The 26277-nt window shown below is 45.1% G+C and overlaps 1 protein-coding gene across 5 annotated transcripts in view; it reads left to right on the top strand.

The window, feature by feature from the left end:
• Positions 1-26277, top strand: part of HIPK2 (homeodomain interacting protein kinase 2) — a 215705-nt gene that overhangs the window by 155475 nt on the left and 33953 nt on the right. For 3 of the 5 annotated variants that reach the window (XM_075007475.1, XM_075007485.1, XM_075007457.1), the window contains 9 exons: positions 1170-1293; positions 4071-4190; positions 5483-5581; positions 6568-6752; positions 11739-11901; positions 14324-14543; positions 16270-16391; positions 23382-23524; positions 25686-25865. In XM_075007475.1, the coding sequence (XP_074863576.1) occupies positions 1170-1293; positions 4071-4190; positions 5483-5581; positions 6568-6752; positions 11739-11901; positions 14324-14543; positions 16270-16391; positions 23382-23524; positions 25686-25865 (1356 nt within the window). The remainder of the gene's footprint in view (positions 1-1169; positions 1294-4070; positions 4191-5482; positions 5582-6567; positions 6753-11738; positions 11902-14323; positions 14544-16269; positions 16392-23381; positions 23525-25685; positions 25866-26277) is intronic. The other 2 variants (XM_075007466.1, XM_075007448.1) reach the window with 2 other exon arrangements.

The following is a 26277-nucleotide window of genomic DNA, read 5'->3' as shown; positions in this document are numbered from 1 at the left end:
AGGGTTAAGGAGGTGTCTTAATTTTCAGATTCCGGGTTGCTGGTTTGGAGCTAACAGTATAGGGCAGCGTGGAAGAGAGTTTTGCGCTTAGATTTGGGCTCTCGTTGCTGCTTTTTCTCGTTTCTTAAATAAAGAAAACTTCCCCTGCTTTTTGCAGTTCCTAACTGAAGCTGTATCTCCTCAGGAATAAGCGGTGGTGTTTGCTGAAAAACAGTGTTTTCAACAGCAATTAGCAGGTCTGAATTTTCTGCTGGCATTGGATGCTACCTTGATGAAAAATAATATACTTCAAGGACAGTATCATGGTTGGAGAAGGTTTTTAGGAGTCAGGACTCCTGGTTTCTAATTCTTGCTCTTATATTGGCTGAAGCATTTGATTTGTTCAATATCAACCCCAAATATTTGAAAACTAGGAGTCAGGCCTCCTCACCACTACTCCAACGTGAGGTTTGTTTAAAGATCATGATACTTAAAAATAATACATTTAGGGAGTTTTATTTTTCTTCTGGTCTTTGAGCCTTTTGGATCCATCTTTTAAAGCTTTTCTTTGCTGGAAAGGAAAGTGGAGAATCTGGTGTAATCACCTGACTCCAGAAGGTGGGGCTTTAAAGTAGCATCAGCTAGTGTAATAATCAAGTTAAAATTGTGAGACTTGCAATAAAAACCACAAGAGTAAGAAACTTTTTTTTTTAAATGCGGTTTTAATGCTGTAAACTACAATAGTGTATACAGGAATAGTGTTAAAAGATGCAGTGTTTAGTAAGGTTATTTAATTTCTTACACATTTTTTGAGTTTGGTGAGCAAGCATGCATAACTGGCACGCTTGATTAACCGGCAAGCCCCATTCCCCATGCATGCTGAATAACAAAGCTTTTACTGTAATTCACTGCAGGCTTTTGCTGCATCTCAGTCAGCTTTTGATGGAGCTGTGCACCAGGGTGCACTTGCTTACTTTCACCTCTGGTGGTAGTAGTCGGTTAACAGAGAAGGTGGCAGTTGATGTCACTGTGGAGTCTAGAATATGTAGCATGGTTCCTGGGCTTTGCAGGACCAATACAATTTATTCACTACAAATAGCTTGTTGAGAGCAGACGTTTACAGAGAGTTCCTAAGCAATGCCTGTGTGTCTTTTACAGTGGTTACTGCTTTCTTATCTGTTCTTTTGCAGAGCCCCTGAAATCATCCTTGGTTTACCATTCTGTGAAGCAATTGACATGTGGTCACTGGGATGTGTCATTGCAGAGCTGTTCTTGGGCTGGCCTTTATACCCAGGCGCTTCAGAGTACGATCAGGTTGGTATGGATACAACAGGGTCTCTTAATAAAAACATAGAAGCTCTTTTCTTTCTTGTGTGAGAAGGAACAAATTGTTAACTTGCTATTTTTTGCTGATGGAAGATATGTGTGTTTGATTTTTAATATCCTAAGACTGCTTTTTCATTCACCTGTAGTGTTCTAGGTAACCAATAAGCTATTTAGTACTGTGCCTTTAAGAACTGACTGCCTAAGTGAACTGTCAATCAAGAGTGTAAGTTCCCGTTGACTAGAAAGCTCTGTAGATGATCTTTAATCACTGAGCAGAGCTCCCATCCTTACTTCACTTAACAGCAAGTATTAAATGAAGATTTATTTGTTATACTATAAGAAATTGTATGAACTCTGCTGCTTTTTATAATCCCCTAATGAGGCTGTATATTAAAAGCAATGAAAAGAAAGAGAATGGTCTCTAGGGCAGATCCTTAGCTGGTGTCAACTGTCATAGCTCCATTGAATTCAACTGAGCTGTGATAATTAAAGCTAACTGAAGATCAGCCCCATAGACTTTAATGTTCCTCTCCTATCCCTTTAAGAGGAGATGCAGCAACCTCTACAGTTCAGGCTTACCATCTTTTTTCAGTTGCTCATTCCTTTCTGAAACTCTGGGCTTAGTTATCTTTCTGGGGAAAGCCTAAGGAGAAAAGCAAGCGGTGAAAAAGACATAGAGTAAATTTTTTCCCATTGTTAAAGCATTCCTGAGAGTTGTTTTTTTTTGTTATGATTATTATTATTATTATTATTTCAGCCATAGCTATTCAGGTGAAATCTGGCTTGGACATAGCCGTCACTGAGAGACAGTGCCTTTAGCTGTTCCAGAGGAAGGCAGTTTTGTGTTTTGTAAGTCACCTACTGAGAGTGAGGAGTAGACTTCCCTTCAGAGAGAACCTGACAAAGGGGGCAGTTGAGGAAGAGCACACCACATGCATGTACATGGCTGACTTAGCTGCAAAGTCTGTTCTAGCCAAGTATATTGATGGCTCCTGTGTGGTTTGTGAAATGGGCCAGCACTGAACTTAGTCTTGGCTTCAGCCCAGGTTGATTTTCATGGTTGGGAGTGGGCTGAAGAGGGGCTATTGTAGTTTGCAAAGCGTGCAGCAGAGAACTTTGCTCTGAGGTACCTAAGGAGCTCCACAGTAGGGGCCAGCACTTTGTATGGGCTGTGGCCAGTCATGTTTTGAAGTTCTCGAAGCTGCATCTGTTTCTTATGTTTTTTTTATTTTCTTTCCATCTTTTCTTTTAAAAATATTTCACGTTTTGTCTGGGGCATTTCCTGCATTAGAAGAATATTAAGTTTTCAAAGTGAAGCAACCAAGAAGTCAGGAAATGCTGAAGTGAATATTTCATATGCCACCCTACGTCAACATTGTTAGCCTTTAATTACATGCTTGTGTACTTTTTCTCTGCTAAATTAAAAAATAATTCTCCACTCCTGACACAAATATGCATACCATCCCATGGTTCTGTGTATGTCAGCTAGGCAGAGTCCAGGCAAGTCACTGACATGACAAATGCAGTAAGCTATGTAAACGCTACAGATTTGGTACACATCACAGGATGATGGTGTAAATTTGCTTCAGTACATAGGCCAGTTCACAGATACTGGCTTTATTTGCTTTCTCCTCTGAACTGCTCCAAAGACAATGAAAGAAATATCACCAAAATGTTTTGATTACGTGCCTTATAGAAAAGAGATCTTATCATGAAAAGCTCGAAATCAATAAAAATACACCATTAACATGTGGGCATTCTCTTTTACATTTAGGCTACGTCTACACTAGCACACTATGTCAAAGTAGCCTATTTCGATGTGAGAACATCAAAATAGGCTACTTCAATGCCTATCGTTTACACATCCTCCAGGGCTGGTGCCATCGACGTTCAATGTCAAAGTAGCAATGGAGAATGTCGAAAGGAGACGCCCTGGAAGGAAATGTGGAGCGTCCACACACGCAAGCGCTCCCCGTCGAAATAAGGGGCCAGCAAAGCCCCAAGCCACTCCCTTAAAGGGCCCCTCCCAGACACACTCGCCCTGCACGGCAAGAGATCCACAGAGCCGACAACCAGTTGCAGACCCCATGCACACAGCATGGGCCCCCAGCTGCAGCAGCAGCAGCAGCAGCCAGAAGCCCAGGGCTAAGGGCTGCTGCACACGGAGACCATAGAGCCCTGCAGGGGCTGGACAGAGCGTCTCTCAACCCCTCAGCTGATGGCCGCCATGGAAGACCCCGCTATTTCGATGTAGCGGGATGCGGATTGTCTACACAGGCCCTATTTCAACATTGAATGTTGAAGTAGGGCACTATTCCCATCTTTGGATAGGAATAGCAATTTTGACATCTCACCGCCTAATGTTGATTTCAACATAGAAATAGCTCACGGCACATGTAGACGCAACACATACTATTTCGACATTGTGCCAGCTACTTCAAAGTAGCCAGCTAGTGTAGATGCACCCTTAGAGTCTGAAGATAAAGGAAGGAATTTGCACAGACTTCAGAAGCTAGAGGAAGAATATTTTATAGACTTCTAGGTTAAATGTCCTGAGATATAAATGATAAACATGGAAATGCCATTAAAGGCCATGGAAATTCTCTTTCTTTCATTCCTTTTAGTATATCCTTGATAAAGCCCAACGTGATACCACCTTTCTCTCTCTCTCTCTCTTTTTCTTTGTTCCATTGTTTTAAATGTTTCCTGCCTATCACCACAGATCTTCACAGGATGAACAGTGACCTCTCCTTCTTCTCTTACAGATTCGCTATATTTCACAGACACAGGGCTTACCAGCAGAGTATTTATTAAGTTCAGGGACAAAGACAACAAGATTTTTCAACAGGGATACAGACTCACCATATCCATTGTGGAGGCTAAAGGTAGGACGACATTTCTTTGTTTCCTTCATCTTTCAATAGTAGAATCATAGACTCATAGAACACTAGAACTAAAAGGGACCTCAAAAGGTCACCTCAAGTCCAATTCCTTGCCCTCTTGGCAGGACCAAGCACCATCTAGACCATCCCCAATAGGTGTCTATCAAACCTGCTTTTAAATATCTCCAGTGATGGAGATTCCACAACCTTCCTAGGTAACTTATTCCAGTGGTTAACCACCCTGACAGTTAAACTGGAAGTAAGACAACATTCTCGTAAGTCAGAGTAAGAGTCTTGTCTCGATGCAATGCACTGAAATGCTTACCAAAACTGAGTTGTTGAGTTGGATATTAGCTGAGGTAAAACTGTTATAACAAAAGTATGCAGCCCTTGTCTGGGCGATGACTTTGCAATTAGTGCCTGGCACTGCACGGTAGAAGTTTTGCTGGGTTTCAAAGCTGGGCTCCAGCCTAAGTGGGAACATCCGCACTGGTATTTTTAACCCCAGAGCGCACGCTCAAGTCAGTGGAGCCATTATCTGAGACTTGCTGCTGCGTGAGTGAGAATGTTTACACTGCTGTTTTCAGCCCTACAGTGCAAACTGTATGAGTCTGGTTTTGCTGTGTAGACATATTCTGAGAGTGAAGTCCATCCTATCTATTTAGGGCTTTTGTTTACACCTTCACAATCTATGGGTGATAGTTCTCATTGATGAAGTAACGTTTAATTTACCCCTGCTGGGCAGAATTTGTTTTTGATGCCCCTCTAGTTAACACTCATATTTCCTTTTTCACAAATAAAGTAGATAACAGTGCAAAAAAGGTTCCTGGAACAGTGGCAGCATCATGTTCTGCCACACTGTGTCCGTTGTTCCCAACAGGGAGCCCTCTAGCTTAACAATGAGTGAGACCATCTTGGTCAGTAAAACCCTTTGGGATTCTTTAGGTGTGAAAGTTGCTATATTAATGCATTCAGTTACTATTTAGGTTACCAATTCAAGTAAGAGACAGGTGGCTTTGTCCATGGTGTAGTTTGGGTGGGAGAGGCATAAGGAGCGTGCCCTCCTCCCCTCCCCTCCAAAACTGCAAGCCTGAAGTAAATGTGGAATTTTAACACCATGAGGGGCCCCTTTGGCCTAACTGGAGCTGCCATCCCCCAATACAGAAATCAAATTATGCCTAAGGCTTTGCCTCTATGGGAGTGGGCTTTGAGGCATCCATCTGAGCTGGCTTATCACCCTAACCCTACACTTGCCAGAGCAGCTCAGGTAACTGCCTTTCCCCTGTTTTGAGCAGACACCAGATGATCATGAGGCAGAGACGGGGATTAAGTCGAAGGAAGCAAGAAAGTACATTTTCAACTGTTTAGATGATATGGCACAGGTAAGAATGTTGGTGAGTAGCTAGCGAGATCTCTGGTTGTTTGTCTGTGCAAGGCAAACAAATGGGGCAGGGCATCATTTCTGCATATAAGCTAGTTTGAGCTAACCCCAGAGAAACATCAGGTCTTCATCAATTTAGCCAACTCCCGGTTGCTATATGTTGCATTGGATCCCTACAGATGAGGCCAGATAAAGTCATAAAAGTGATGTCAAGCAGCGTGGTTTAATAAATAGGAGTTTCACAAGTGCTAGGTTCTATTCCTATCTCGACCACTAACTTCCTGGTTTGCTTTGGTCGAGTCACTTAACTTTTCTATGATTCAGGTTATCTTGTCTGTAAAATGAGGTGGGGGATGTGACCCACTTTATAAAGCACTTGCTACCTTTAAAGAAAAAATTGTTATTTATTTTATTTGTTTTATTTGTTTTGTTGTTGTAATAGTAGAGTTGGTATGGGTTACTAAAATTAATGCTGACAAAATGACCCATGATGTTTTCGATCCAGAGTTCATGCCAGACAAGTCTGGATATTTTAGCTTATTAGCTAAAGTGTAGAAAGTGACTCTTGTAATCGGAAAAGATTTTAATAGCCTCCAATCTATAAATAGTGCTGTTCCCCATAAACTAATGGCTATCTTTTTTGTTTGTGTTTTTTGCCATTGTTGTTGTTGCAGCAGGATGTGTAATTAAGTAGTCTACATAATACATTGTGGTTGTCAGAGCTTGTCTTTTATGATGCAGAAGCTGTTCAAGAGCTGCAAAGGAAGATGAAGATCTTCAATGGCCATTGATTGAAATGAGCTAGATATTTAGCTGCCTCTATAGAGACACTAGTTCCACCAGCCTGATGACTTGCCAGTTCAGGTTCTTCCTTGTGACCTCAGCAGGTCCTCTCAGGAGACACAAACATGGGGGAATCAAGAGAGAAAATGGTCTGCTGGAGACCTGACCCTCAGCATATCCCTTCTAACTGTGTTGTCCTTGTTCTTTCTCTTCCAGGTGAATATGACAACGGATTTAGAAGGAAGTGATATGTTGGTGGAAAAGGCAGACCGGCGGGAGTTTATAGATCTGTTAAAGAAGATGTTGACTATTGATGCGGATAAGAGGATAACTCCGATTGAAACTCTGAACCATCCCTTTGTCACCATGACTCACTTGCTTGATTTCCCCCATAGCACACAGTACGCTTCCTTCTCTCTGCCTTGGGCTGGGTTGTCCGAGAGAAGAGTCAAACAGAGAGGGTGTGGTGGGGAGACTGGGCAGTAGGGTGATCATTTGGGTTGATAAAAGGATCTAGCAAAAGTATTTTAAAAGGTCGTCATTAAGGAATTTAAGCCTAATTTATTTTTTATTTTCAGTTTAAAAAACCCCCAAACCTAATACGACTAAGAAATGTGTTGCTGAAGCACACATTCAAAAGACTGCGGGATATGTTATGTTCATTGTGAAAATATTGCATAAATACTAACAGTCATGTTAAAATTCAGAGAATACATGTGCAAATAATATTAGCTCAACTTATGCATGTGACAGATGATGAACAATCCTCCGGGTTGGTGCTGTGGTTGTTAAGATTATCCACAGTGCAACCCATCCTTCCCTTCCAGTAACAATTTCCCATCTAGCTGGAGTCTAGCTGGGACCATGCTGTATTTAATCATATGGAGAGAGGGTAGTGTGGTCATAATTACAACACCTGGGATAATCCCTATACCCTCCTCCCCTGCTAAAGACTCCTGACTTGGAGCAAGGAACTGGAAACAGGAAATCTCGGTTCTGCACCCAGCTCTTGCTCAGCCTTGCTGTGTGGTGTTGAACAAGTCACTTGAACCTCAGTTTCCATATCTGTAAAATAGAGAAATACTCCCTTCCCTGACAAGGGTGGGATAAGGTGTAGCTCATTAAAACCTAAGTTTTATTTCTAATAAGGCTTGAACACACACTAGCCTGGGACTTTGGAGACTGGGGTGCAATTCCCTGCTGCACTATGGATTTTTAAAGAGCCAAATTTTTGAAGTTATTTGCTGCAGATGGGTGGGTGGTGGTATTTTTAAAATTGTCCAACTAACTCACTGATATCAGTGTGAGTTAGGCACCTGGCTTTGAAAACCCTAATAGCTGCATATCTGCATCTCCATGTACTTACAAACCTTTAATAATCTAGTACGTAGTCTGTCATTCTTCGCCTGTGAATCTGCAGTAATAACCCTTCCATAACTCACGGAGCTGCATGAGGGCGAATTGTACAGTGCTCCGACAGTGTGGTAAGCGGGACCATATAAGTACCATAGATGGATATATAGATACTGAGATGAGGAGTGCAGTAGGAACACAAGATAATTGCTATAAACAGAGAGAAAACAAGCTCTGCTTTCATGTAAAGCTGATCATACAAAGTGTTCTGTGAAAACATTGAAATAATAGACAAAAATCTACCTCTATATCTGCAATAATGTGCTTTCATTTGCAACAACCCTTTTCTACATGTGCAGCAATGGATTGCAGTTCTACATTAGGAATCCTTCCATCAGTCAGGACCTCATTTCTGAAGTTCTTACTCAGGCCTCTTTGGGCAAGGTGCCCAACAAAGGGGGAAGTTCTTACACAGGAATAACTCAGTGGATGTTTTTATCTGAATAAGAACTTCAGGATTGGGCCTCTAGATGCTAAACATCCTGCCAACTCAGCAAGAAACCTCATGCTTCCTCCTTTGGAAACGGCAACAAGCTCTAACCAATGTGGGTTGGCTGATTTGAAGTTAGGCCTGTGATTGTCCCTGTATTTGAGAATCTGAACTTCAAAGCCTCCACGGATGCTGGGGATTGTAATCTCTCTTGACAGTGAAGCAGGGAAGAACAGAAGTACAAATGTAGAGAAGATACAGCTGCCAGAAGCAGCTTCTACTTTAACATACTTTACAGAAAGACTACGGCTACGTCTACACGTGAAGCCAACATCGAAATAGCTTATTTCGACGTAGCAACATCGAAATAGGCTATTTCGATGAATAACGTCTACACGTCCTCCAGGGCTGGCAACGTCGATGTTCAACTTCGACGTTGGGCAGCACCACATCGAAATAGGCGCTGTGAGGAAACGTCTACACGCCAAAGTAGCACACATCGAAATAAGGGTGCCAGGCACAGCTGCAGACAGGGTCACAGGGCGGACTCAACAGCAAGCCGCTCCCTTAAAGGGCCCCTCCCAGACACAGTTGCACTAAACAACACAAGATCCACAGAGCCGACAACTGGTTGCAGACCCTGTGCTTGCAGCATGGATCCCCAGCTGCCGCAGCAGCAGGCAGAAGCCCTGGGTTAAGGGCTGCTGCCCACGGTGACCACAGAGCCCCGCAGGGGCTGGAAAGAGAGCATCTCTCAACCCCTCAGCTGATGGCCACCATGGAGGACCCAGCAATTTCGACGTTGCGGGACGCGGATCGTCTACACGGTCCCTACTTCGACGTTGAACTTCGAAGTAGGGCGCTATTCCGATCCCCTCATGAGGTTAGCAACTTCGACGTCTTGCCGCCTAACGTCGAAGTTAACTTCGAAATAGCGCCCGACACGTGTAGCCGCGACGGGCGCTATTTCGAATTTAGTGCCGCTACTTTGAAGTAGCGTGCACGTGTAGACACAGCTTACAAGTCCCAAAAATTCTTGAGGTTTTGTACTTGTTAGTGCCAAAGCATCAGCTTTGCATTTCTGATTGCAGGGATATTAAACTGTTGGAAACCCCACAGTCTTTCTGACTGGTATGGTCACCTTTCCATACATGTGTTAGAATACACAGTATATTATTGCACTGAATTTCAGGGAGCAGGTCATATTTTGCTGTACTCTTTTGTAATGGTAGTATTATGTGAAATTTAAGTTCAGGTTCAACCTCTCTCACCTGGCACTCTCTTGTCCAGCAACATCTGTGGTCCACCATGACTTTAGTTAGCCAGATGACCACTTCTCATGGTTTTGGCCAAGTTTCCTGTGGTCCCAGTTCTGGCTCTAAGTGTTCTATGTTGTTTTTTAGCTGTAATTTACCCCTAAATTTCTTCTACGGTCCCAGTAAGCAGTGGAAGTGTTGGTAATGTGCTAGACAATATTGACCTCCTGTGGTCCAGCAAATTCTCTCATTTGGCACCAGTTAGGTCCCAAGGGCGCCAGATTAGAGAGGTTCAACCTGTATTTTGTTTTCAGTGTTTTATTATCCTTTTTAAAAATAGTTTAAAATAGCTAAAACCATTGCAAAAATCAGGTCAATAGCATTCTACATTTGTTAAGTAGATCACTTTTTAATTTTTACACAGATTTCTAAATATTTTGCAGATAACGTATTTCATTGATTTTAAAAGTACTTACACAATGAAAGTACATGTATATTCTCTTACATCTGTTTCAGCATGCAGTAATTGTTGATCAGATATAATTGTGTTCATAACCAAATAGTTGTGGTGCTTTTGAAATGAAGTATGGTCTCTACGTTAAGGGACAGGAAAGGCAGTCGAGGGATCTAGATTCTATTCCTCACCACTCCTGCATGGTCAGGGGCATTTTTCTTTAAAGGGATACCATCAGCTTAGAAATACAGTATCAGAAACGCTAATTTTTACCCATGTTATTGATAACAGCTTAGATTTTTAAAAGGAAAAACTTACAAATTCAGTCCTGGTAGGCATTACTTACTTTTCAGAATTTCTCTCAGTTTAAAAAATGAAAATCACAGACAATAGATTTATTTTTCCTTTCTTTGTAAGTTTACTGACAGGGGCTTCATTTCAGATTTCAGTATCAAACACCATGGGAGAAATACTGGATGAAAAATAACCATCTGAATTGGATTTTAAAACAATAGTGAAAAGGACCTAATTGTGGAAAGTCATCGGCTCGTTGGGAAAAGTTGTGGTCCTATCTGTAGATCTTGCCCATAATTAAATTCACAATGTCCCTCTAAATGTTCTGTGACTCAGTTTCCACAGCTATAACAATGAAATAATAATAATTATCTCCTTCACAAGGAATGTGCTGTGGAAGGGCAAAAGTATTTTATATGCTTTGTTATACATTGAGTATATTGCTACATAACGAGGATAAGAAATATCGTGCTTTTCAATACTGAGTCTTATTAGTTGCTGCCATAATTTTCAAAAAGTCAAGACCCTCGTATTCGACATAATGGACAGTTGAAACAGAGGAGGCAGACGCCACAGAGAATAGATAGATGAGATAGACTGATGTGGGGGCTAATCTACAGAAACTAAGCCACTCCACACTGGACAGGGAAAGACGGAAGGAAATAGGGAGGCATCAGACACCAATGGCACTGAGCCCACGGTTATTGGTGATTATGATGATGATGATGTTAGTTTTGGTAATGTGTTTGGCAGTGGGATTTCGGTAGTGTGGCGGGATTGTGGAAGAGGGGATTTAAAAATTCCCCCACTGCTGGCTCTCAAGCTGGGACAGTTTTGATGTCTGATCCTGCAAAGTTCTGAGCACTCTAGCTTTGATTCAGGAAAGCCCTTACGCCACATAAGATGAGTGGGACCCTTCATATGCTTATGTGCTGTGTTGGAGTGAGGGCCAATGTATTAGGCAGCTTGCAGGATTGAGCTCAAACAAACAACATGTTTAAAGTGCTGAGCAAGATTTGAGCTATCTCGTTGACCACACACAGCAAAAGCTTCCTCTTACAAAGGAAAGGCTTTGAAAGCTGCCTTAAAAAGAATCCTAAAGGGGCAGAGACTAGCCAGCCTTCTCCCCACATCCCTATCCTCTGTCACATTACAGAAAATGACCCAATATTTCTTGTTTTGATTTTTTCTTTTCCTCCCTCCTGACTGCTGACAGCTTTGGCTGCTGACTGTAACTTATGCTGTAGGATTGAGGCTGGATGGGACACTCCACAATCCTAAGCCAAATCATGTCTTCTCTTGAATGCCGGCTAGTTCCTTTTCATCACAAACAGTATGAACCTTGGCTGTGGGAAGAAGGGGATGTGCAAACAAAGTTGGGAAATGCTGATTAATCTAGCAAATGCCGGAAGTGGCCTGATTACTTAGCTGAGCCATCAAGGAAAGGCTGACCTAAAGCTAGGCTTCTACAGCTGACTGTTAATTCTGCTCCTTGGGTTTCCTTCTCTTCTCTTTCTCACCCTTTCATCCCTTTCTCTAGCGTCAAGTCCTGTTTCCAGAACATGGAGATTTGCAAGCGGCGGGTGAATATGTACGACACAGTCAACCAGAGCAAGACACCCTTCATCACCCATGTGGCCCCGAGTACGTCAACCAACCTGACCATGACCTTTAACAACCAGCTCAACACTGTCCACAACCAGGTACAGGAATTGGCAGCAGGCATGGCCTGAAAGCTTGAGAACCCTAGAAAACGGAGAGCAGAGGTTGTGCTCTTCTCAACCCACGCACCCTAAGATGGTTCCTTTCTGCCTTGTGACTGGAACACACGACCCATCTCCTTGAGCCCTGTCCATGGTATTTTATTCAGGAGAATTAGTTCCATGGTATGTGTGTGACTGAGAAATATTGGCTTCATAGTTTATCTTGTTGGGGATGATAAGCCTCACTTCCCTGGAAAGTTGGTATGAAAAAAAAATCTGATGGCAGCATCTTATTGTGCAGCAAGTAGGGTTGCACTCCGTGACAATCAGGCAGGCATGAGGGATTGTTCAGATTACTACTAAGGTAAAATGAAATCCTTGCATCCTGGACACAGCACCCAGCAGCGCTAGCAAATGCAGCTGCTCTCACTTCTTGCTTTAGCATTTGGTGTTGGTATTTCTCCATGCGTGTTCTTTGTCTTTACAGCAGTGCCTGCAGGCCCTAACTGAGATGGAAACCTCATTGTGGTAGGCACTGTATGTACACGCAGTTGGAGAGAGTCCCAACCCCAAAGGGCTTACAGTTTGAGTTGGTAGATTTGTATCTGTTGCTTACTCTTTGGTCTCCTGTATCATCACAGAAGTGTATTTAAAGTGTGGGGAAGGAGTGTGAGAGAGGGGAACCATCAAATGATCTCAATGTGTAGAATGTTGGCATATTTTAAACACACAGTAACTTAAATTGTAAAAGCCTGCTATTGTGTAACAGTAATTAAAGGGAGGAGAGTAATTAAAGGGAGGACAGTGGAAGACTGAAGCTTGGTGAGGCTACCATTCTTAGGGCTTGGTAGAACTCTTTGGCATGGGAGTCTTGTTTTGAGGTTGTAACCAGAAGATATAAGGGTGGTGGCTGTAACAGTGGCATGAGGGACTGTTGCCACAGGAACAGAAGCACTGAAAGATTTTACCCAGATTTGCACAGTGATCCTACTGATCTTGGAAATCCAAATTTCATGCAAGCTCTGTTCTTTATTACTTCCGGTGAGGAAAGGCCCTTTTGATTGATTGATTGATTGATGAAGCAGTGGGCACTACAGTTGTGCACACAGTTTCAGGGTTAAAAGAGTCAGTTTGACAATTACAAAAATCAGGTACCCTTTCTTGGCCTGCTTTTGGAATTCAGACTGGAAAGTAACACTGCTTACAGACTCCCCAAAATCCTGCTGCTTAACCTGTCCCAAGGAACAACAGGCACAACTTACTATAACCAAACACTACAATCGTGACTGGAAGGTCCAGACTGTGTCACCTTTACTCACACTGAGTAGTTCCTCAGTTTACCAAAGGTTCCTTTGGATTGGACTGTTAACACTGCTAAGCTGCATATGAGTGAAAGAATCTGTCCCTGCACATGAAACAGCAGCAAAGATCTGGGTCAGGCTCTGCCAGTATCAGGGAGTTCCAGTGTTCTTAGTGTAAGTCAAAAATCAGATCCATGGGCCACTTCTCCTGTTCCATCTCCTATCCCTAGGGTGTGGGTTCTAATGGCCTCTTGTGTTTCCATCACCTAACACCTGTTGTCCTGTTGTTGTTTTTATTTTTTTTAAGTGGGGTAAAAAAAGTGCCACCTTATGGGATCTCAGCAAAAGAAGTGTGTAGTTGTGATGGGTGGAGAAGTGAGAATCTCCAAATTCTCCTACAGTTTTGTGTTGGGAGCAGAACTGATCTTGCCTGAAGCACGTACAGAGCAGTGTGACTTTGTGTGACTTGTTCCTTTTGAGTGCCTTCCTCTTCCTATTTCTTCCCTGTTCTCCCAAATCAAACCCATTCTCAAGAGACGTGCTTCATTCTGGAGACTCCCTCTACAGCAAACTAAGATACAGGGTGCTTGGAAGCAGTCCCTTTTGATAGAGAGCCTCCCTGTTCATGCTTAGTACAGGTTGAACCTCTGTAATCAAGAACTCTGTCATCCAACAACATCTGTAATCCAGCATGATTTTAGTTAGCTGGATGACCACTTCTAATGGGTTTCCTGTGGTCCCAGAAAGTTTGTGTACAGCCATCAGTCCTGGCTCTCAGTGTTCTCTGCTGTTATTTAGCTGTAATTTACCCCTGAATGTCTTCTAAGAGCCCAGTAAGCAGTGGAAGTGTAGGTAATGTACTAGACAATATTGACTTCCCGTGGTCTGGCAAATTCTCTCATTCAGCACCAGTCAGGTCCCAAGGGTGCTGGATGAGAGAGGTTCAACCTGTATGTGCCTTTTGCCCATGTCACTCACCCTTGCCCCTGCGTGCCTCGGTTTTCTATTTTGCTCCTCATTTTTTTTTATTTGCTGGTTTTACTTAGATTCATTTATTTTTAGATTTGCTTCTTCCAACATATCATCTCCCTCATTTTTTTTAATTCCCATCATTCCTTTAGGCCACCAACCTGGCTCCCACCTCCACCAGTGCCACTATTTCCTTAGCCAACCCTGAAGTCTCCATACTAAACTACCAATCTGCACTCTACCAGCCTTCAGCTGCATCCATGGCCGCAGTGGCCCAGCGGAGCATGCCCCTGCAGACGGGAGCGGCGCAGATCTGTGCCCGGCCTGACCCCTTCCAGCAAGCCCTCATCGTATGCCCTCCTGGCTTCCAAGGTGAGAAACAGGCCTTGCCCCTTGCAGCCAGCCCCTCTACTGTTTGATTGGGTTTGCATTTGAAATCTCCCTCCAGCAAATATTTCTGAAGGGAGAAAATCTGGAAGTTAGTAGACCATGTGGAGCAGTTGAGCTGCTGCTCGTGATTCGGGAATGGAGGACGGGAGATCCGATTGTGCTGGTCATTGTCCTGCTCAGGATATTTTGAAGAACCTCTGCCTGGTTTTGGCAAAGGTGAAGAGAGCTGAATATTTTACTGACCAGGTCCCAGTTTGCTCAGTGATCCTGTTTCCACAGGGTGACTTAGCAGATTGATTCTCTGGAGAGTAAGATGTCTGCAGTGTTCCCTGTAAGCTGAGCTCTTGGGCAGCTGCCCAGGAGAGATTCAGGTGCCGCCCAGCTGATTGAGACAGGGCCCACAGCCGCCCACTGTGAGCAACATGTGTTTCTATTGGTGGTGCACATCCACACATGCACGTAACAAAAATTATGCCACCCATGGATGGAAAAAAATAGAGAGGAATCTGGATGTCTGTACTGGAGATTTGTCTCAATTACAGCCATCAGTGGCCAGTTGTCAGTACAGCTATACCACTGCAGCTAGGAGAGACAGACGTGGCTGCTTTCTGTACCAGTGGACAGTACACCTGTTTTATACCAGGGTAATAACCTGCACTGGGGTACATAGTAGCTTTGCCCATCTATATAGAGGTTGCTCCTACATAGTTTCACCCATCACCATAGCAAAGATAAATGCCCAGTCTAGACAATATTTGGTCCTGGTGGTGGAGGGTCTGTCAACAAAAATACTTGCCAATACTCTAACTGCTTTTATACAAGGACCTTGCAGTGTCACTTTAACACCAGTTGATCCTAGAGTCCCCCAACTCATCTATCTCAGCATGAGTTAAAGAAGCCAAGGCCTTATTGACACTACAGTTTCAAATGTCCTGACTAATGCAGTCTGGTGATATGTCTTTAAACCCTTTCAAGTCCAGAGGTACAAAGTGGGTCAGTGCAAAGGTGGAGCATAGAACTGGGTACACTTTTGTTTTCAATCTCCCACTTTCATCAGCAGGCATCGCCCTTTCTCAGTAGTGTATTTTTCTAGCCATGTGTGGTGATTGTCTAGCCAGATTGAAAATTAACTGGCTTAATTTGAAAGCAAACCAGCAACTTCTGCCTTTTTATAGACTTGCCTCCTGGTATAGGTCACATTATGATATCTCTACGAGGTTTCAGCCATTCTAAAATCATGCACAAGGTTTAAAGAGGGCTAATCTCCTGGGCTGTGTCTACACTAGGCCCCTCCTTTCAGAAGGGGCATGTTAATGAGGCAGTTCAGAAGATGCTAATGAGGCACTGACATGAATATGCAGCACCTCGTTAGCATAATGGCAGCCACACATGATTCGAAAGAGCCACTTTCAGAACGTACGCTGCCCATGTAGACAGGACCCCCCCGATGGACTTCGAAAGCCCCTTCTTCCTATTTGGTATTAGGTTTTTAGTGTAGATACAGCCCCATTATCCTTGGAAATATTTTGTTTTCAGCCTTGTGTGTGTGTCATGTCTGCCAAATGTTGATAGATGTCTTTGTACTTGGGGGAAGTGTAATAAACTCGGCTGGATGTAATAAGTGGGAATCAAGGGCCTGATTTTTAGGCCCCTTTTCTTATTGGTGATACTGATGACTAACTTGGGCCCTTCTCTATTCGTGGAACAGGGTTACAAGCCTCCCCTTCAAAGCATGCTGGGTATTCTGTACGGATGGAGAACGCTGTCCCAATTGTCACTCAGGCTCCTGGGGCCCAGCCTCTTCAGATCCAGCCAGGTCTCCTCGCACAGGTAATTTCCTTGGTCTGGGTAAATGTGCCTTAGGCAACTATAGGTAACACTTGCATAGTCCTGTGCAGATTAAATCTGTTTCATTCAGTTTACCTATGCGAAGTGGGGAAAGGGTGAAATTTTGTTTGCAGTCCTGCTGTGCCTCAGCTGTAGAGCAGGACATCCAGGTGAACCTCTCCAGCTTATCACACAGTATCTGTCTTTCCTCAATCTCCTTTTTTCCTTGTAGACCAATTCTGATGTCCGAAAGGCTCTAACAATATGACAATTAACAGCTCCACTCTCTTACTCAGTCCTCCTGGTCCAACTCCCATTGACGTCAGTGGGAGATGGCAATTGGAACTGTGTCAGGACAGTGGTCAGAATTAATTATTAATCAGTTTCTGAACACGAGTAAGCTCTTGGCGCCAAGGGCGTCTTGTGGCAGTGAGTTCCACCAGTAAATTGGGCATTGTTTAAAAAAGAGTTTTGCTTATTTTAGTTTTAAATGTGTTTCCTTTCAGTTTCATTGAATGTTGTCTGATTCTAGAGTAGCAGGAAAGGGGAACTAAGCAGAAGGGAAATACCAGGGCTGCTGAGTTAGTGAATCTCTGCAGCAGCCTCTACTGGTGCAATTCTTGACAGGATCCTAGTGGAACATAAAGGAAGCTTGTGGGGGGGAGGTGTTGCCCCTGGCAACAGTGCCTACTGCCTTCAGTGTGACTCCCCAACCTTATGGCAAGGGAGGTGCAACTTAGACCTCCTTGTGCCAGCTTCAGTGAATCTGGACAGCTTTGCTTTTTCCAGTGGTCTGCGACTTACTGGTTCCGTTGGTGTTAGGAAAGCCTGTGGCAGAGAATGTTCATTTGCACTCAGACATCAGCAGAGTTTAAAATCACACCCAAGCATTGGGTTGCCCAGGTTGCGTGTGCCATGGAACCTTTGCCAGCTGCCAGCCGAGCTTATCTGGTGAAGACAGAACGAAACATAGCGGAACGCCTGTGTGATTTTTCACTAGCCAAGTGCCCACCCATTCCCAATAAAAGTGTCTTTGTTACAGATCTGCTTCTTGGTGCAATCCTGCCACAAACTGGAATCCATCTTTGCTGGTGCCTGTCACAAGCTTTGGCCTGGCAAGCTTGGACTTCCTACCCAGTCAGGAGTCTCAGAGGCAGGGCAGTGGAAACGAAAAAGGCAGATTATCCAAGTCAGGAGTGGGGATATGCACAAACTGAAATGAGGCCCAAGCCACTGAATTTGCACAAATGCCTTCCGACCTCCAGCCCTCGTGCCACAGCCTTGCTGCAGTGAGAGGCTCCAACACCAGGGAACAGTCAGAGTCTTTCCCTACTGCCGCCTACCTGCTGAAGCCTTTCACAGCTGCAGGGAGCTACACAGCCTGCCCATTTTTTTTCTTGCCTGAGTTCTCCCACACATACCCCCTCAAGCCTGTTACAGCTGCAAGGAGCTATGCACATCTGTGACAAGTATGACTGCAGTCTGCTTTCATTGTGGCATGTAGCTACATATGTATTCTGCAGGCTGCTGTGAGTGTGGACAGGGCACATATCACAAAGTCTCTGGAAGCAGCCATTGGTGCTCATCCCTGCATCAACATACCCCAGCATTGGTGTTGGCAGACAGCCAAAATTGGACCTTACCAGTTATTCACTGTGTGTTTTTAAATCCAGGAAACAGGGCCCTGCAAATGGCTGCAAGTCCCTCACCCTGCAGCCTTTGAACAAGCAGTGCCATACCGGTGGTGAGGGATAAGGGTGTATTTCATGCATTGTCTCTGTAAGCTGGTTCTTGTAGCAACGAAAAGTTAGACCAAGCCACTGCCTGCAATCTGCAAAGGGGTTGGGATGTGTGTGTGTGTGTGTGTGAGAGAGAGAGAGAGAGAGAGAGAGAGAGAAAATAAGCCTTACACCAGACCTTCCCAAGTCTATTTTCACCCACATGAGCAAGTGTACCAGCTTGCAGATAGCTGAGACAGGTGAAATGAGACCCTGATTCTAGTCTTTAACAGTTCAGTAGGTTCTGCTGACAAATCACTTGCAGTAAGTAATTTTCTTCCCCCTCGCCCCCTCTTTGTCCCCACTCCTGTCCTATGTAGCTGATTTGTCAGTTTTCGTTTTATTTTTTTCTCACTTTCTGTTAAATTCTCATTGTGTCAGTTTACTTTGATTGGAATCTCCAGATCTGAAGAAGTGAGTCTGTCCCACGAAAGCTCATCACCTAATACAGCATTTTGTTAGTCTTTAAAGTGCTACAGGACTGCTTTTTCGTTCTAGGGCTGTTCTCCATAAGTATGAGTGCCTGTGACTTATGTGTGCAACTCCAGGAAAAAGGGCTGAACATTGAAGGGGCCAGGAGCAGAAACCACTGAGTTTTAACAAATAAGTGATATCCCTCTTCTGCATTATAAATCCATTTTGGTATGTTAATGACTACCACTAGTGATAATGGCCAATTTCCTCTGCTTATAGCAAGCAGCCCTCCATGAATACCAAGTGGATAACCTTGTCACCTCTCCCTATGGGCAGTTCTTCAACAATAGGAATTCAGGGATTATCAATAAACCATTGAAATTAGAAATAAATGTGCTGTGGGGAGGTAATTGCACAAAACATCTATTGTGTGCTGTGATGTCTTCAAACAAGATCTTACAAGCTATGCAGGGCCAGACTGGGCCACGGTGGGAACGTCAACATGGCAATTAAACACCTGCAGTTGCTCTGTGTCGAATAATTTGGTCTCGCAGGACTGTAAAATTGCTGTATAGATATTTGGACTACACTGCAGTTTTACAGCCCTACAGCCTGAGCCCCACCAGCCCAAGTCAGCTGAGGCAGGCCCGCTGTGGTGCTGAACTGCAGTGTCAACAGGCCCAGGTGCTGACGGAAATGGATGTTGGTGATCTACTGTATGGTACTTTTCCCGCTGACTTACTGTTGGACCAGTGTTGCAGGGACACGGATTCTGGAAGCGTCACCTTTCAAATGAGTTAAATCCAAGATTGTGATGGCTTCCACACCATAAAGATATGAGAGAACTCGTGCACAAAAATTTGTTAATGCAGTTGCTCTGAGTAGACACTCAGTGGCCGCGTCTACACGTGCACGCTACTTCGAAGTAGCGGCGCCAACTTCGAAATAGCGCCCATCACAGCTACACGTGTTGGGCGCTATTTCGAAGTTGAAATCGACATAAGGCGGCGAGACATCGAAGTCGCTAACCCCATGAGGGGATGGGAATAGCGCCCTACTTCGAAGTTGAACGTCGAAGTAGGGACCGTGTAGACGATCTGCGTCCCGCAACATCGAAATAGCGGGGTCCGCCATGGCGGCCATCAGCTGAGGGTTTGAGAGACGCTCTCTCTCCAGCCCCTGCGGGGCTCTATGGTCATCGTGTGCAGCAGCCCTTAGCCCAGCGCTTCTGGCTGCTGCTGCGGCAGCTGGGGATCCATGCTGCATGCACAGGGTCTGCAACCAGTTGTCAGCTCTGCGGATCTTGTGTTGTTTAGTGCAAGTGTGTCTGGGAGAGGCCCTTTAAGGGAGCGGCTTGCTGTTGAGTCCGCCCTGTGACCCTGTCTGCAGCTGTTCCTGGCACCCTTATTTCGATGTGTGCTACTTTGGCGTGTAGACGTTTCCTCGCAGCGCCTATTTCGATGTGGTGCTGCCCAGCGTCGAAGTTGAACGTCGACGTTGCCAGCCCTGGAGGACGTGTAGATGTTATTTATCGAAATAGACTATTTCGATGTAGCGTGCACGTGTAGACGTAGCCAGGAACACTCACTGAATAACACTTTTCTCCCCTAATGTCCCCATTGGTTTCCATGGAGCAAAATACAGCCATGCAGGAATAAGGATGAGCAACTTGCATTTGGGTGCCTCAGATTCTCTGTGCAGTTTCACTTGGATAAAGTACAGTGGGTCCCCAGTATACATCAAGGTTGTGCTCTTGAAAAGGGTACTGGGTACCAAAAGGATGGGGGACCTGCTGGCACAGTGGTGTCTTAAGCAGGAGGGGATCATTGGGTGGCCCTGGGTTGGTGGGAAATGATCGGGGAGATGGAGGGGTAGGAGAGATCTAGCTGCGTCTCCCCCACCACTCCAGACAGCCTTGCCAATGGTGGAGGGATAGACGCTGTGGCTAATAGCTCCTAGAAAAACATGGGCCCCTGGGAGGATGTTGCACCCCCTCCCCACATCACCACCCACTCTGCTGTTCTGCCTGTGCTTGGAGCTTGCTCCACTAGACCCACCCAGTGTTCCTGCCAGGGGTGGGATTGGAGCGTGGGGGCTCTGCTGGGCACTCCAGCCAAGGAACAAGGTGTGGGGCTTACCCCACTCCGCAGGGCAAGGGAGCAGGATTGGGGCACAGGGAATCACCCGCTCCACCTGCCCAGTGCTCCTCCAACTGCGGGGGTGGGGTCATGTCGTGGGGGTTTGCCCCACTCCAGCCAGGGAGTGGAGGTCGGGGACTTGGAAGCTCCCATGTTACAACACCGCTCACCATGAGCAGATCACCGTGAGCCTCCAACCCCACTTGGCATCTGGAGCGCTGCAGCTGGGCAGACTCCCACACCCCAACCCCGCACCCCAGCAGGAGTGCCTGGCAGGCGGTGTGGGGCAAGTGCTGGGGTGGGAGCAGAGCAGGGACTGGGCAGAAGGGCCAGGATGTTACGTGGATGGGCCAGGGCTATGCATTCCCATTGCTCATCACTAGGGGAACAAGTTCTGTTGGTCCCGATCTGCACATTCCTCATATGCATCTTACAGCAGAGTACTGCAAACAACAAGTGAGCAGGTCGGGGCTGATGTGAATTGGAGCACATTCCCTTATTTATGCTGGATGCATGTGCAAAACAAGGCTAAGGGCGGGACGTGTACCACTGACCCCTTGCTTCCTGCCCTGAATCGGTGGGAGATACTGCCTTATGTGCTGTTAAACCATTTCGGTGTTTCGCCCTCCTAGTCAACGAGCTAATCCTTGTGTATTGTTTGAAAGGTGCTACGAAAATGTAAGTTGCTGTTCCTGGCAACATCTCTTCCTGTTATCCCTTTCCCTGGCGTAATGGTTGCTTGCCAAAGGTAAACTGTTAGGCCCTGTCAGTTCTAGAATTTGCAACTATGTTTGAACCTACTTTCAAACAGCACTGCAGTTACACCCTGTTTGTCCGTGTTTGTAGTGCCGCACAATTACAAAGTTTAGTCCAGGTGCTTTAGAGAAACTTGTTTGAACTCTGCAGGTGGCCTGGCTTACGCACACATCTGGCTAGCATTTTCCTTCGGAAAGGAATAATCAGGTTACGCTGAAGCTGTAATTTCCAACTCCGACATACCTGCCTTAGCTCTAATCAAGGTAGCAGTCTGTCCATAAGACCGGGAAGGGCTACCCACTCAAACTGGTGCATGGACTCAGACATCATCACATTTGGAGTAGCTAGCTTGTTCTAGTACTTCTACATGATTAGAGCTAGTGTGGGTACGTCTTCTGGAACTGGAAATTGCACCCCTAGCACCCTTGTCTAGGCATACCCACTGTCTGTGCAGCTTGGAGTGCCCAAGCCTGCTAGCTGGCAGATCTGTGCTTCTGAATAGCTTTCCAACAAGGCGGTGACTTGTGCTTTGTATTCCAGCACAGACGTGGTCCTGGCATACTATTCATTCTCATGCCCCTCAACTCTCCTTTGCTGCCTAAGTCAGTGAAATTGGATGTTGGTGCTCAGAAGCCACTGTTTTGCAATCAGTGTGAAAACACTATATTCGCACCTTTCATGCATCAGAAATTGCTATTTTTCAGCTCCTTGTGTAAAACAACCAGCTGCTCTACACCTGAGTGACCTGCACATACTGACGTTCCTTCAGCTGAAGTGAATTCAGGGCCAGATTTTGATACGCTTACTCAGGCTGAATAGTGCTTTATTCCATGAAAAGTCCCATTGATGTCAGTGAGATAAATTGGAGAATGAAGTACTACCAACGTCAGTAAGAGGATCAGAATCCGGCCGTGAGTCATCACAAATGTATTAGCGTCAGTTCCCTGTCACTAATCATTTTTGCCTCTGATAATGTCTGTTTGAATTCAGTTTTCCAATCTCACACTTTTCCATGTCTGCTTTAAATATGAGCCAACTGGAAGCAGTGAAGTAGATTTTGTGTGGAGATACCTATCTGAATCTCCTGACATAGCCATTTCGCCTCCTGACCTGTTCCACATCATATCCTTCACATTCCCTCTTTCCAGTGCAACTAGATCCATCCATCCTCCCTTCATCTCTGATCCCATTCCCCCTTACCTTTGACTCTCAGCTCCTTCCCTCCAGCTATCCCTTCTTTCTCTCTCCTTCTGCTAATATACAGCTTCCTCTCTGGTCCTTATATCCCTCTCACTTCCCTTTTCTTTCCCTTTCTTGATCCTCCCAAGTCTCTATATTCTATTCAGTTCTGTGTGGGGCAACAAGGAAGAAAATACTTCTGATTTGGCATGTTCTCTGTTGACCTTTCATTAGCTGATTTGTTCCAGTTTCAGCTGCCTGGGGCTTCCCTAGCTCAGAGGTGACCCAGATTTTATTGACCAGCCATTATGGAGCCCTGAAATTAATGAGATTTGAGGACAACAACCAGCCCAGGAAAATAGGCTAGGCCTGCTGAAGCCTCATCATGCAGTTTGGCAAAAGGCCAAAAGCCCAGTGGGGTATATAGGAGTGAACATGGTGGCGCCTCAGAGCCAAACTGACCTGAAGGACAGAAACAGAAAGTTCTGGTTCTGGCTGAAGTTTGGGTTGCAATTCAGGCTAGTTCTCATTTTTCTATCCCTAACTGTGACCCAGCTGCTGCCTTGAAACACATTAGCCAGGATTTCTCCACTGTTTTATGGTTCTGTACTGAAAATTATTTTACTGTTTTATCCTGAGAGCATTAAAACCTCCATCTTGGTGTGGGCTGGCACCAAAGCAATGAATGATGATGCTTTTTAACCCTCAGCCTCTCTTCCATTCAACAGCAGGCCTGGCCCAGTGGGACCCAGCAGATCCTGCTCCCTCCAGCCTGGCAGCAACTGACTGGAGTAGCCACCCACACCTCAGTCCAGCATGCGACTGTTATACCGGAGACCATGGCAGGGACCCAGCCACTGGCAGACTGGAGGTAAACAAGAAATGCTGGAGCGTTTTGTGTGTATATCTGTGAGACATCCCTACATTGTGTGTCTGTCTGTCTGACTGGATCTCTGTCTTAATAGTTTCTAATATGCCAGCCCTAGTGTCTGAGCTCAAACTGAGTGCCCAGTAGGCTGAATCTTCCCTGACGTAGTCACTGGACTCCTAGCAGCTGCCTTGATCTGTTAGTGGCTTTTGGATATTTTGAGTCTGAAGGGAATGATTCATCAAAACCTATTCAGATGTAGCCCCTCCTAAGCCTCTCCTTACAGCTCTGTCATTATGACGGGCTAACATCTCCCAGGAAAAAAAGACACATGCTCCTTTCTTGATCCCAGCCTCTCCCCCGCTGACTGTGTGAATCTGCTTTGGCCTGTTTAAAAAAAGTCCAGTAGCCTTATTGTTTTGGGCCATGTTGCATCCCAGATTGACTTTGCAGCACTTTTTTCTGCCTGGGCTGGAGGGAGCAGGTGGGATAATTCTGTGTGGGTGTGAAGTCAGCGCAGACTTATGCAGGAGAGCCCTGGTCCTTTGCAGTCTCAGTGCAGTCCTGGATAGTGGGTCTTTGGCTATTTTAGGCTGAGTGGGAACAGAATTCCGGCCATGTCCTGCGGTTGTTTGTGAAATTGGGGGCATTGTCAAAGGATTAGGGACAGGTAGGCAGTTCCCAGAGCAATTACTTTGAACCTGTATGTTTACAGTGGACCCTTCCCATATTTGTTCTGCTCATAGTTTATTTCTTCTCTCCTGGAATGTCTCCAGTGACGCTGCCTGTCTGCCAATGATAGTCTTTCCACTGCCAAGTTGCTCTTACTGCTTCAGAGGGTTGGTGTCAGTAGGCACTGAGAGGAGGCAGTTAGTGAGAACAGTAGCTTCAGTGCAAGGCCTTGAAAGTAAGAGGATTAAAGTAGCAGGTAAATGGGGAGTCCTTCAAGGCTCTCGTCAGGCCAGATCATTTTGCCTCTGGAGCAAAGTCTAAGGAAATATCAGATTGGTGAGCCCCCAGGTCACTTTCACCCTTTTTTACTCAACAAAAACAGGCACTAACTGTGTTCTTGGAGTCGCTGAGACAGTCAGTCCCAAGCATAGCAGAGGAAAGGAAATAGAAATCTGCTTCATTGTACAAAGAAACCCATTCAGATTGTCACTTGCTCCACTTGTGGTATATTCCAGAAGATAAAGACATCACTAGTGAGTGAGAACATCAGTTTCTTTCCCAGGTGAACAGCTAGTGGGAAGAAGACATTATTTCATCAGGCTGTCTCCTCTCCTTTGCCTGGGAGCCAGGCAGATCATCTCTAGGTTGAAACTTAGCTGAAAGGTGAGCCAGATGGCCTAGGTTATTTGTCACACTCTGGTGGTCCACAGAACAGCTCTGATAGAAGATTGCTACTACTCTGTGGGTTGATGTCTCACTCCTAAGTCCTGGTTATACCTGAACATTAGGGAATGTTGGCTATCACTTGGAGTCAGACACTTCTGGCTTCCCTGATAGCCTGATGTGACATCTGATTTGATGGAACTGCATTGTAAATCTCACCTGAAGAAGCTGGAGAAGAACTTCCTGAAGGCCAGAAGGGGAGTGGAGTGTGCAGGTGGATACTGTGGTAGAACAACAAACAATGTACAAAAAGCTACCAAAATGCTCAAAGTGCGATTGTGTGTGTAGTAGGGTATTGTTTCTAAGTCTCATCTGTAGGCGTATTGTTATAGTGTACTAGCAGTGACTTATAATGCTGTATAGACAGTTTGGTTCAGTACTGAGCTGAATCCCTGGTTTCTTGGGCAGGGGGATAGGAGAACTGCAGAGAGAACGAGTTCAGCACTAGAGGAAAGGGTGACATTCTTCTCTCTCGCCTGTCTTCTTTTGCCAACACATCCAGTGACCCTGAGTGGTTCTAGTGGGATATGGCATATATATAAAACAGGTGCCTTCTTCTCCCACCCCATGAGAGAATGAAGCAGACACCTCTGAAAAACAAAGAGAAGCAGCCCTTCATACGAAAAACTCCAACCCAAACATGATGCCAGGACGGGTGCATTCATTCCAGGTCACCTTTAGCTGAGGGCATTCATGAGACTAGTGAAGCCTTGTAAAGAACCACTACAAATTTAAAATGCATTTATTTCCGGTTTCCCTCCTCTTGCAGAAACACACATGCTCATGGCAGCCATTATAATCCCATCATGCAACAGCCTGCGCTCTTAGCTAGTCATGTGACCCTTCCAGCAGCCCAGCCCTTGAATGTGGGTGTGGCTCATGTCATGAGGCAGCAGCCGACCAGCACCACTTCCTCCAGGAAGAACAAGCAGCACCAGTCATCTACGAGGTAAGGGCACAGGGGAAGCCTAAGCACTCCAAAGGCTAGATTCATGGTTGCATGCACTTGTACCAATGGCCGTTCTGGTGGTAGCTCTGCAAAGAAAGGGGAGGAAATGTAGTGATACCATCTAAAAAAGAGACACCCCTGAAAGGGAGTGTGTCTGTATCAGTATCTATTCACTCGCCTTGTACTAATGTGTTATAGTATGTATAGTGCATTAATACAAGGTGAGCTGGTAGATATTGATACAGATACACTCCCTCTCAGGGGTGTTCTCATTTTTGAAAGGTCACGTGTGGTAACCCTAAGCACATGCCTTTTTCCCAAAATGTAGCTTGATTTTTTTCTCATGTGCATGAGGTGGACTTGGACTAATGTAAGTGACAGAAGGATTAGGCTGTAATATTCTGCTTATGTA

Source organism: Carettochelys insculpta, chromosome 1 (assembly GCF_033958435.1).
Source record: "Carettochelys insculpta isolate YL-2023 chromosome 1, ASM3395843v1, whole genome shotgun sequence".
Classification (NCBI taxonomy): domain Eukaryota; kingdom Metazoa; phylum Chordata; order Testudines; family Carettochelyidae; genus Carettochelys; species Carettochelys insculpta.
Note: the sequence above shows the minus strand (reverse complement) of the source record. Positions and strands in the feature narration are given on the sequence as shown.